Source organism: Hylobates moloch, unplaced genomic scaffold (genome assembly GCF_009828535.3).
Source record: "Hylobates moloch isolate HMO894 unplaced genomic scaffold, HMol_V3 SCAFFOLD_18, whole genome shotgun sequence".
In the NCBI taxonomy this organism is placed as follows: domain Eukaryota; kingdom Metazoa; phylum Chordata; class Mammalia; order Primates; family Hylobatidae; genus Hylobates; species Hylobates moloch.
In genome coordinates, this window is record NW_026652293.1 from 74584457 (window position 1) to 74597022 (window position 12566).

Sequence of the window (12566 nt, forward strand, 5' to 3'; positions counted from 1 at the left end):
CAAAATTGGAAGAAAAGAAATAATAAAGATTAGTGCAGAAATAAAGTTGAAATAAAAAGATACAAAAGATCAATGAAACAAAAAGTGGATGTTTTGAAAAGTAAAACAACTGACAAATATTTAGACAGGCTAACTAAAAAACAGAGAAGATACAAATAAATAAAATCAGACGCGAAAAAGGAGACATTACAAGTAATGCTTCAGAAAATCAAAGGATTATTAGTGGCTACTATCAGCAATTGTATGCCAATAAATTAGAAAACCTAGAGGAAAATAATTCTTAGATACACACAACTTACCAAGATTGAACTAGGAAAAAATCTAAAACCTGAACAGACCAATAACAATTAACAAAATTAAAGCCTTAATAAAAAAAGTCTGTAGGACCAGACTGAAAAATAGAGGAGGGAACATTTCCAAACTCATTCTTCGAGGCCAGTATTACCCTGATATCAAAACTAGACAAAGACACATTAAAAAGGCAAACTACAGGCTGATATCTGAGACTATTGATGCAAAAATTTGCAAAAAAACATAGGAAACTGAATTAAACAATACATAAATAGGTAATTCATAATGACCAAGTGGGATTTATCCCAGGGATGCAAGGATGGTTCAACATGCAAATCAATCAATGTGATACATCATATAAACAGAATGAATGACAAAATCCATATGATCATTTCAATTATACTAAAAATTATTTGATAAAATTTAATATTCTTTTATAATAAAAACCCTTTGAAAACTGGGTATGGAGTAAACATACCTCAACATAATAAAAGTCGTATATGACAGACCCACAGCTAGTATCATACTGAGTGGAGAAAAACTAAAAGCCTTTCCTTTAAAATCTGGAAGATGACAAGAATATCCCCTTTTCCCACTGTTATCTAACATAATTCTGAAAATCCTAGCTGGAGCAATCAGACAAGAGAAAGTAATAAAGGGCATCCCAATTGGAAAATGACTCAAATTATCTTTTTTTCTGGCTGATGATATAATCCTATATTTGGAAAAACATAAAGACTCCTCTGATAGGGTCTGAATGTGTGTCCCCTTCCAAATCTCATATTGAAATGTAATTCTCAATGTTGGAATTGGGCCTGGTGAAAGGTGATGTAACCGTCAGGGTGGATTACTCGTAAATGGCTTAGCACCATCCCATTTGGTACTATCCTTGTGATAGTGAGTGAGTTAAGATCTGGTCATTTAAAAGTGTGTAACAACTCGCCCCTCTGTTTTGTGTTCCTGCTTTTTGCCCTGTGATGTTCAGGATTCTGCTTCAATGTTTGCCATGATTATAAACTTCCAGAGGCCTCCGCAGAAGCATATGCCAGTGCTATGTCTTCTGTACAGCCGTAGAATCATGAACCAGTTAAACCTCCTTTTTAAAAATAAATTACCGAGGCCAGGCACGGTGGCTCATGCCTGTAATCCCAGCCCTTTGGGAGGCCGAGACGGGTGGATCACGAGGTCAGGAGATCGAGACCATCTTGGCTAACATGGTGAAACCCCATTTCTACTAAAAATACAAAAAATTAGCCGGGCATGTTGGCGGGCGCCTGTAGTCCCAGCTACTCGGGAGGCTGAGGCAGGAGAATGGCGTGAACCCAGGAGGCAGAGCTTGCAGTGAGCCGAGATCGCGCCACTGCACTCCAGCCTGGGGGACACAGTGAGACTCCGTCTCAAAAAAATAAAATAAAATAAAAAATAAATTACGCAGTCTCAGGTATTTATAGTGATCCAAAAATAGCTTGATACAGAAAATTGTCACCAAGGAGTGGAAAATTGTTATAAGAATACATGAAAATGTGGAATCAGCTTTGTAATTGGTAAACAGGCAGAGATTGAAAGAGTTTTAGGGCTCAGAAGAAGACAGAAAAATGAAGTAAAATTGAGATTTTCTTAGAGACTGGTTGAATAGCTGTGGCCAAAATGCTGATAGTGATCTGGACAGTGAAGGCTGGGCTGAGGAGGTCTCAGATGAAAATTAGAAACTTGGCCGGGCGCGGTGGCTCACGCTTGTAATCCCAGCACTTTGGGAGGCCGAGGCGGGTGGATCACGAGGTCAGGAGATCGAGACCACGGTGAAACCCCGTCTCTATTAAGAATACAAAAAGTTAGCCGGGCGTGGTGGCGGGCGCCTGTAGTCCCAGTTACTCGGAGAGGCTGAGGCAGGAGAATGGCGTGAACCCGGGAGGCGGAGCTTGCAGTGAGCCGAGATTGCGCCACTGCACTCCAACCTGGGCGACAGAGCGAGACTCCGTCTCAAAAAATTAAAAAAAAAAAAAAAAAAAAAAAAGAAAATTAGAAACTTATTGGGACTGAAGCAAGGTCATGCCTGTTATGTCTTAGCAAAGTGGTTGGATGAATTGTTTTCATGCCCTAGGGATATATAAAAGTTTGAATTTGAGAGTGATGATTTAGGGTTTCTGTTGGAAGAAATGTCTAAGCAGCAAAGCATTCGAGATGTGGCCTGACTGCTTCTAACAACCTATGCTCACATCTTGGAGCAAAAAAATAAGCTGTAACTTACATTTACAAGGGAACCAGAGTGTAAAAGCTTGAACACTTTTCAGCCTAGCCATGTGGCAGAAAAATAAAAAGCTTTTATAAGAGAAGAACTTAAGCAGGCTGTGGAACAACCACTTGTTAGAGATATTTGCATAATTAAACAAAAACAAGTGTTGATAGCCAAGACAATGGGAAAGAGGACTTGAAGGCATTTTAGAAATCTAGAGGCAGCCCCCCATCACAGGCCCTGAGGCCTAAAAGAAGAGAATAGTTTCTGGGATCAGGCTCTGGGCCCTGCTGCCTTGGGTAGCCTTGGGACATGGCTCCCTGCATCCTGGCCACTGCTCCAGCTCCAGATATAGGTCAAATTGGCCAAGTTACAGCTCCAGTCACTGCTTCAGAGGGTGCAAGCCATAAGCCTTGATAGCTTCCATGTGGTGTTAGGCCTGTGGGTATACAAAACACAAGAGTTGAGACTTGGGAGCCTCCACCTTTATTCAAAGGATGCAGGCAAAAGCCTGTGTGTCCAGGCAGAAGCATGCTGCAGGGGTGGAGCTCTCATGGAGAACCTCTAATAAAACAATACAGAGAAGAAATGTGGGGTTAGAGTCCCTACACAGGCTTCCCACTGGGGCATGGCCTAGTAGATCTGTGAGGAGAGAATCATAGTCCTCCAGATTGGTAGATCTAGCTACAGCTTGCACCCTGCACCTACAAAAACCAGAGGCACACAATACCAGCCCATGAGAGCAGCTGTGGGGGCTGAACCATGCAGATCCACAAGGTTGGACCTTCCCAAGGCATTAGTGTATCCTGGAAATGGGACATAGAGGAAAAAAATAACTATTTTGGAGCCTTACAATTCAATAACTACCCTTCTGGGTTTCAGACTTGCATGGGTCCTGTGGCCTCTTTCTTTTGGCTGATTTCTTCCTTTTAGAATAGGAGTATTTATCCAATGCCTATACTCCCTTTGTATCTTGGAAGTACCTAACTTGTTTTTCATTTTACAGGCTTATAGGAGGAAGAAACTAGCTTTGTCTTAGATGAGACTTTCAACTTTTGAGTTAAGGCTGAAATGAGTTAAGACTTTGGGGATTATTAGGAAGTCATGATTGTATTTTGAAATATGAGAAGGATATGATATTTGGAATGGCCAGGGGCAAAATGATATAGTTTGGGTGTGTATTCCCACCAAAATCTCATATTGAAATGTAATCCTCAATGTTGGAGGTGGGCTTAGTGGGGAGGTGATTGAATCATGAGGGCAGGATTTCTATGAACTGTTTGGTATCATTTCCTTTGGTGCCATCCTCACAATAGTAAGTTTTCACGAGAGCTGGTCATTTAAAAGTGTGTAGGACTCCCCACCCCCAGCCCTCTCACTTACCATGTGATGTACAAGCACCAGATTTATCTTTCACCTTGATTGTCAGCTGTCAGAGGCTTCTCCAGAAGCAGAAGCCAGTGCTCTGCTTTCTGTACAGCCTGTAGAACCATGAGCCAATAAAACCTCTTTTCTTTAAAAATTACCCAGTCTCAGATTACTTCTTTATAACAATGTGACAATGGCCTAATATATCCACCAAAAAACTATTAGAACTAATAAATTGGGTAAATTTGCAGAATACAAAATCAATATATACAAATCAGTAGGATTTCTATCTGCCAACAGTCAACAAACTGAAAAAGAATTCAAAAAAGTAATCCTATTTGCAATAGCCACAAATAAAATGTGTGGGAATTAACCAAAGAAATGAAAATTCTCAACAATTAAAACCAAAAAACACTGAAAAAAGAAATGAAAGAGGATACAAAAAATGTTCCATGTTCACAGATTGGAAGAATCAGTATTTTTAAAATGTCCATACAATCCAAAGCAATCTATAGATTTCGTGCCAACCCTATCAAAATAACAATGACATTCCTCACAGAAATAGAAAAAAGAATTCTGAAATTTATGTGGAACCACAAAACACCATAATAGTTGAAGCTATGCTGAGTAAATAAAACAAAACTGGAGGAGTCCCATTACCTGGCTTCAAATTATACTACTGAGCTATAGTAATTAAAACATCATGGCACTAGCATAAAAACAGACATAAAGACAAATGGAATGGAATAGAGAACCCAGAAACAAACCCATACACCTACAGTAAACTTTTCAACAAAAGTGCCAAGAACATACAATGAAAAATAAGACAGTTTCTTCAATAAATAGGGCTGGGAAAACTGGCAAGCCACAGGCAGAAGAATGAAACTAGAACCCTATTTTTTTGCCACATAAAAAAATGAAATTAAAATAGATTAAAGACTTAAACCTAACAACTCAAACTATCAAAGTTTTACAAGAAAACATTCGGGAAACTCTCTAGGGCATTGGTTTGGGCAAACGTTTCTTAAATAATGCCCCATAAGCACAGACAACCAAAGCAAACATGGACAAATGGGATTACAGCAAGTCAGAAAGCTTTTTTTTTTTTTAAACAGTGAAGGAAACAATCAACAAAGTGAAGAGAAAACACACAAAATGGGAGAAAATATTTGTAAATTACCCATCTGAAAAGGGATTAATAGCTACATGATATGGTTAGGCTTTGTGTCCCCACTCACATCTCATATTGACCCCTCTGGTTGGCTGACCTCTTACTGGGGAGAGATTTATTGACTCAGGTGACCAAGCCATGGTGACCTTCACAGATCATAAAGCAGAGAAAGTGTTACTTTTGTTCCTGACTCCTCTGGGGAAAAAAACAAGTTAAGGATGAGCTGTCACATTTACCACCTGAGGTGTTGTCTCAAGTAAATCCTGAGGTTTGGGCCACACCAGCTCTGGGAAACACACTAAACACCTCCCCCATTCAAATCCAACTTCAGCCTAGTGCTCCTCACCATCAGAAGAGACAGTACACTTTAAAGCAAGAAGCATGAGGGGAAATTCAATCCCTTATTGCCAATTCTTGCCATATGACTTATTAAGGCCATGAGAGTCTCTTTATAATACTCCCATGTTACCAGATCAAAAGCCTAATGGCAAGCACAGATTTGTCAGAAATCTTAGAGCATTAATAAATGCAGTTGTTGTCTTCATACACGTCATTGTCCCCAATCCTTACCCAAGTCCCAGGGGGTGCTGAGTAACTGAGTAAACTGGTTTACATTCTCAGATCTGAAAGATGCATTTTTCTGCATCTCAATGCATCCAGATTCACAATATGTTTGCCTTTGAATGGACTGATCCAGATACTCATTCAGCCTCAAAACTCACCTGGACAGTCCTCTCTGAAGGGTTCTGGGATAGCCCCTACTTATTTGAAAATGCTCTAGCTAAGGTCTTAAGAAATCTACAATTGTAAAGGGGCACAATTATTCAGTATGTAGATGACTTGGTCATTGCTAGCCCAACTAAAGAAGACTGAGATAATAATACTGTTAAATTGATACATTTCCTGGGAACTAGCAGATATAGGGTATCACATACAGGGCTCAGATTTTGACTCAAAGACTCAAATACTTGGAATCTGTCTTAACCTCTGGAACTGATCAATATCCCTAGAAAGAAAAAAAACTCTTTTAGTCATCCAAGAGTCCCAGTCCAGCAAATGACTGTGGGCCTTTTTAGAGGATGGCTGGGTACTGCTGCTTATGGATGCCCAGATCTGGACACGTAGCCAAGCCTTTATATGATACACTAAAAGGGAAAGATTTAGAGATTCTTGAATGTAATTAGAACTGCAAGCAAAACTTCAATACTCTCAAAGAGAAATTGGGCTCTGCTACAGCCTTGGGAGTCCCCAAGTTGGATGAGTCATTTTCTCTTTATGTGGCCAAAAAGCAAGGCATAGGCCTTGGGTAATCTTATCCCAAAACTGGGGAACATTCCAAGGCCAGTAGCCTCCTTTTCTAAGCAGATAGACCAGGTGGCCTCAGAGTGGCCTGGATGTCTTAGAGCTGTTGCTGCTACAACTTTTCTAGTAGGCAAAGCTAATAAACTAACAAACATTAGGATAGCCCCTAAAGGTTTTTGACCCCACACCAAGGGAAGGTGGTCCTAGAAGCTAAAGGGCACCGGTGGATAATAGGGGAACATTTATTAAAGTATCAGGTCTTATTGCTAGACACTCCAGACATAACCCTTAAAGTGTGCCAAACCATAAACCCAGCTACTTATCTGCCAGAGTCCATAGGTGCTCCCACCCTTTCTGGCATACATGTTGTATTAGTCTGTTCTCATGCTGCTAATAAAGATATACCTGAGGCTGGGTAATTTATAAAGGAAAGAGGTTTAATTGATTCACAGTTCCACATGGCTGGGGAGGCCTCACAATCATGGCAGAAGGCAAATGGGGAGCAAAGTCACATCTCTTACATGGCAACAGGCAAAAGAGCTTGCTTAGGGAAACTACCCTTTATAAAACCATCAGCTGTAATCCCAGCACTCTGGGAGGCCGAGGTGGGTGGATCACCTGAAGTTAGGAGTTCGAGACCAGCCTGGGCAACATGGTGAAACCCTGTCTCCACTAAAAATACAAAAATTAGCTAGGCATGGTGGTGGGCGCCTGTAATCCCAGCTACTTGGGAGGCTGAGACAAGAGAATTGCTTGAACCCAGGAGACAGAGATTGCACCGAGCTGAGATTGTACCACTGCACTCCAGCCTGGGCAATAGAGCAAGACTGTGTCTCAAAAACAAACAAACAAACAAACAAAACAAAGCATCAGATCTCATGAGGTTTATTCACTGTCACAAGGCCCGTATGGGAAAGACCCATCCCCTGATTCAATTACCTCCCACTGGGTCCCTCCCACGACACATGGGGATTACAGGAGCTAAAACTGAACATAAGATTTGACTGGAGATACAGCCAAACCATGTCACAGGTTATGAAACAAATTTTTATTCTAGCAGGCCAGACTGAAGAGAGATGAGCCCCTTGACCATCCCAAGCAAGAGGGGTTAACAAATGCAAGTTGTTTTATGCATCAGGAAAACAGGAGGGCTAGATATGCTATTATTAGTCAGCACAAGAGAATCAAGGGACAAGCCTTGCTGGCCTCTGGGTCAGCTCAAAAACCTGAGTTAATTGAACTTACTAGAACCCTGCAGTTGGGAAGGGATTTAAAAGTTAACATTTACACCAATTCCAGGTGTGATATTTTAGCGTTTCATGCTTATGCTGCAATTTGGAATGGGTAGGGACTCCTGACCACCGAGGGCTTTTCCAGATAACATCACTCAGGAGGTTTTGAGTTTGTTAGAATGCTGCTTTGCTGCAAAAAAAAAAAAAAAAAAAAAAAAAAGTGACTATAATTCATTGTAGAGGACATCAAAAGAGAGACTGACCATGTCAAAGGAAATGCCCTCACAGATGCGGCAGCCAAGGCCACTGCACTGAAAGGGGCATTGAAGCTGATGGGCATGCTGGTCAGCATACATAGAGCTGGGTGAGAATTCTCTGAAGAACTAAAATGGGCTGGGGATTGCATTTTAGTCCAGGGCCCCTCTGACTGGCGGACTGATGGTAATAGATTACTAATGCCAAGTACCAATCATAGGAAAATAATTCAGCACTTTCATGATTCTTTTCACCCTAGAAGGATTCTTTGTTTCAGTTAATGTCTCATTCGTCTATGGGGATAAATCTTTTCAAGACACTACAACAGATGACTCAGCCGTGTAAGCTCTGTGGCTGAAATAAGCAAACAGCCAGCAATTTTTTACTCCTCCAGTTAAACCTGTCCAACATTAAGGAACCTATCCAGGTGAGGACTGGCAACTCTAATTTACTCAGAAGCCTTTCTGCAGGGGATTCAAATATTTGCTAATGCTCGCTGATATCTTTGCTGGTTAGATCGAGGCATTCCCCACCCTATCTGAGAAGTGCTTACCAGAAGAAATAATTCCTCAGTTTGGGTCATCTAAAAGCCTGCAAAGTGACAGTGGCCCATCTGTCATAGCAGGCACATCCCAACACCTATCCTCAGCTTTAGGAATCCAATATCACCTTCACTCTGCGTGGAGGCCACAGTTCTCTGGAAAGTTGAAAGGGCTAATCACACTCTAAAGAAGACTCTAGCTAAGTCAGAGTCCTGACTATCCCCAACACCCATAGCTTACTGCGGGTTTGAACTGCTCCAAAGGAAAACTTATAATTAAGTCCTATTGAGTCATATGGAAGGTCTTTCCTAACCACAGATCTCCTAATAGATGAAAGGACTCATCAGTTACAAAAATATGTCATCAATCTAGGACAGGTGCAAAGGCAATCTGTGAATATGGAAACAAGAGGCTTCCCCTCCCACAGGGGAGGAAAATTCCGTTTCAGCTCAGCTAGGGATTTAGTCTTACTAAAGACGTGGGAGGAATTTCTCCAGCTGACCAGCCTTCCCCAACGTGGAAAGGACCATGGCAAGGTCACCTGACCTCTCCAACAGACATTAAACGCCAAGGGAGTCACAGGTGGGTACACCTGTGTGGAAGTGAAGCTGTTGCTTATTCTGGGAGCCTAATCCGAGGCTGGGGGAGGTGGGCACGGGGCTATTTCAGCGTTGGTGGAGCGCGGGTCCTGTCATTGCGCGTCTGCTCCTCCGGCCTTGGCCATGAGGGAGATTGTGCTCACGCAGACGGGGCAGTGCGGGAACCGGATCGGCGCCAAGGTTGGCGGGGAGCCCATGAGGGCCCAGCGCGGGCCTGCCGGGTGGCCGGGGAAGATGCTGGCAGTGGCGCGGGCGGGCCCTGCATTGCCGTCCCTGGGCTCCCTGCCCGGGACCCGGTGGAGCTGGGAGGCTGGCCAGGAGGCCAGGGCGGACCCTCAGGGACCCGGTGGCCTGGGAGGGGGGGGGGGGGTGGAGGTGGGAGAGGGGCTGGGGCGCCTCTGGCTCTCTGTCCTGACTCAGCCCTGACTTTTCTGGCCCCTCGTGTCTCTCGCAGTTCTGGGAGGTGATTTCTGTTGAACGTGCCATCGACTCTGCTGGCACCTACCGGGGGGACAGGGACCTGCTGCTGAAGCGTGTCGACGTATACTACAGTGAGACCAGCGGTGAGACCCCAGTCCTTCCCCCACTGCCCTCCTGGGCACAGCGGCCCTCCCCTCGCTGATGCCCTTCCGCCCGCCTCAGGTAGCAGGTATGTGCCCCGCGCTGTGCTAGGTGATCTGGAGCCGGGCACCCTGGACTCTGTGCGCTCCGGGCCCTTCGGGCAGATCTTCAGGCCGGACAACTTCATCTTCGGTGAGTTGTGGATAAAGACTGGGGTGCGGCTCCTTAGCCAGGGCAGCTCAAAGTCAAGGAGTGCCTCAAGGTCATGGCCGTGGGAATTGTGGAGCCAGGGCCCCTCAACACCCTCCTGTCCTCTGAGTGGCTCTATCTCCCTCCTCAACGGGCTTTGGGAGGAAGGCCCAGGTGTCTGCCAGAGGAGAGGAGCTGCTGATGTAATCTCCCTGCAGGGAGATGAGTGGGAACAGTGGCTGCTGCTTTCCTTGGGAATGGGCAGGAGCCACCTGCAGCGAGGTCTGTTGTTAGGCTGTCTCAGGTTTGGCTCCTGCCTTTATTTCTTTCTTTCTTTCTTTTTCTTTTCTTTCAATTATACTTTAAGTTCTGGGGAACATGTGCAGGTTTGTTACATTGGAATGCATGTGCCATGGTGGTTTACTGCGCCCATAAATCTGTCATTTACATTAGGTATTTCTCCTAATGCTATCCCTCCCCCACCCCCGACAAGCCCCCGTGTGTGATGTTCCCCTCCCTGTGTCCATGTGTTCTCATTGTTCAACTCCCACCTATGAGTGAGAACATGCAGTTTTTGGTTTTTTGTCCTTGCAATAGTTTGCTGAGAATGATGGTTTCCAGCTTCATCCATGTCCCTGCAAAGGACATGAACTCATCCTTTTTTATGGCTGCATAGTATTCCATGGTGTATATGTGCCACATTCTTTACCCCTTCTATCATTGATGGGCATTTGGGTTGGTTCCAAGTCTTTGCTATTGTGAACAGTGCCACAATAAACATACGTGTGCATGTGTTTATATAGAATGACTTACAATCTTTGGGTATATACCCAGTAATGGGATTGCTGGGTCAAATGGTATTTTCTGGTTCTAGATCCTTGAGGAATCGCCACACTGTGGTTTGCAATGGTTGAACTAATTTACACTCCCACCGACAGTGTAAAAATGTTCCTATTTCTCCACATCCTCTCCAGCATCTGTTTTCTGACTTTTTAATGATTGCCATTCTAGCTGGCGTGAGATGGTATCTCATTGTGGTTTTGATTTGCATTTCTCTAATAACCAGTGATGAGCATTTTTTCATGTTTGTTGGCTGCATAAATGTCTTGAAGTGTCTATTCATATCCTTTATCCACTTTTTGATGGGGTTGCTTTTTTCTTGTAAACTTAAGTTCTTTGTAGATTCTGGGTATTAGCCCTTTGTCAGGTGGATAGATTGTAAAAATTTTCTCCCATTCTGTAGGTTGTCTGCTCACTCTGACAGTTTCTTCTGCTGTGCAGCAGCTCTTTAGTTTAATTAGGTCCCATTTGTCAATTTTGGCTTTTGTTACTGTTGCTTTTGGTGTTTTACTGACTTAATTTCTAACAGGGGAGGCTGCTGTCCTGTAACTTTGGGGGAGGGGGTCCACCTGCTCCACCTGTAGGGTGAATGGTGCTTTCACCTCACGTGTGACACTTGGCCCTTTTTTGCATTGTGGCAGTGACCACTGATGACCGCATACCTGGCCATCAAGTGACCGGCTATACTGTCTTACAGGTCAGAGTGGGGCCGGGAAAAACTGGGCCAAGGGGTACTACACAGAAGGTGCAGAGCTGATGGAGTCGGTGATGGACACTGTGAGGTGGGAAGCTGAGAGCTGTGACTGCCTGCAGGGTTTCCAGCTGGCCCACTCCCTGGGTGGGGGGACTGGGTCTGGGATGGGTACTCCTCTACTCAGTAAGATCCAGGAGGAGTACCCAGACAGGATCATAAACATGTTCAGCGTCCTGCTCTCGCCCAAGGTGTCAGACGCTGTGGTGGAGCCCTACAATGCCATCCTCTCAATCCACCAGCTCATAGAAAATGCACATGAGACCTTTTGTATTGATAACGAAGCGCTTTACAATATTTGTTCCAGAACCCTACAACTGCCCAGACCCACCTATGGTGACTTGAATCACCTGGTATCTGCTACCTTGAGTGGGGTCACCACGTGCCTGTGCTTCCCAGGCCAGCTGAATGCTGACCTGCGGAAGCTGGCCACGAACATGGTCTCATTTCCCCGGCTGCACTTCTTCATGCCTAGCTTTGCTCCACTGACCAGCCGGGGCAGCCGGCAGTACCAGGCCCTGACAGTGGCTGAGCTTATCCAGCAGATGTTTGATGCTAAGAATATGATGGCTGCCTGTGACCCCCGTCATGGCTGCTACCTAACGGTAGCTGCCATTTTCAGAGGTCACATGTCCATGAAGGAGGTGGATGAGCAGATGCTCAGCCACTTTGCTCATCGGCTCCCTCACAGTGTAAAAACAGCCACCTGTGACATCCCATCCAAGGGGCTAGAAATATCAGCCACTGGAATCAGTAATAACACAGCCATCCAACAGCTGTTCAAGTGTACTATGGGGCGGTTCACAGCCACGTTCAGGCACAAGGCCTTCCTCCACTAGTACACGGGAGAGGGCATGTATGAGATGGAATTTACCGAGGCCGAGAGCAACCTGAAAAATCTTATGGCAGAGTACCAGGATGCCACGGCCAAGGAGGAGGAGTTTGAGGAGTCTGCTGAGGAGGAGGTGGACTAGAAACTTCCTTTTCTGGGTAAAGGGGGGAAGCAGTGTGGATTCTTTGGTGTGTTCTGATAGCCTTGTGTCACTACGCAGTTTTTCTTTGTGTCTTTACATCTCTTCCTGTTTCACTTTAAAGCGTTTTCATAGTATGTGATTTTACCTGATAAAGCATCCTAACAGCATCTGGTTACACCTCCTACCTCTTTCTATCAGCCCTCTGGGTGCTGCCAGATGGGCATAGTGGTCCTGCAAGGCTGCAGCTGTCTTGGGCTT

At 44.5% G+C, this 12566-nt stretch overlaps 1 protein-coding gene across 1 annotated transcript; it reads left to right on the top strand.

The window, feature by feature from the left end:
• The first annotated feature begins 9116 nt into the window (after positions 1-9116).
• LOC116457218 (tubulin beta-8 chain-like) lies at positions 9117-12173 on the top strand. Its single transcript, XM_032136221.1, has 4 exons — positions 9117-9173; positions 9448-9556; positions 9636-9746; positions 11281-12173. Exons 1-4 carry the CDS (start codon positions 9117-9119, stop codon positions 12171-12173), a joined length of 1170 nt encoding a protein of 389 aa, XP_031992112.1.
• Positions 12174-12566: the final 393 nt, after the last annotated feature.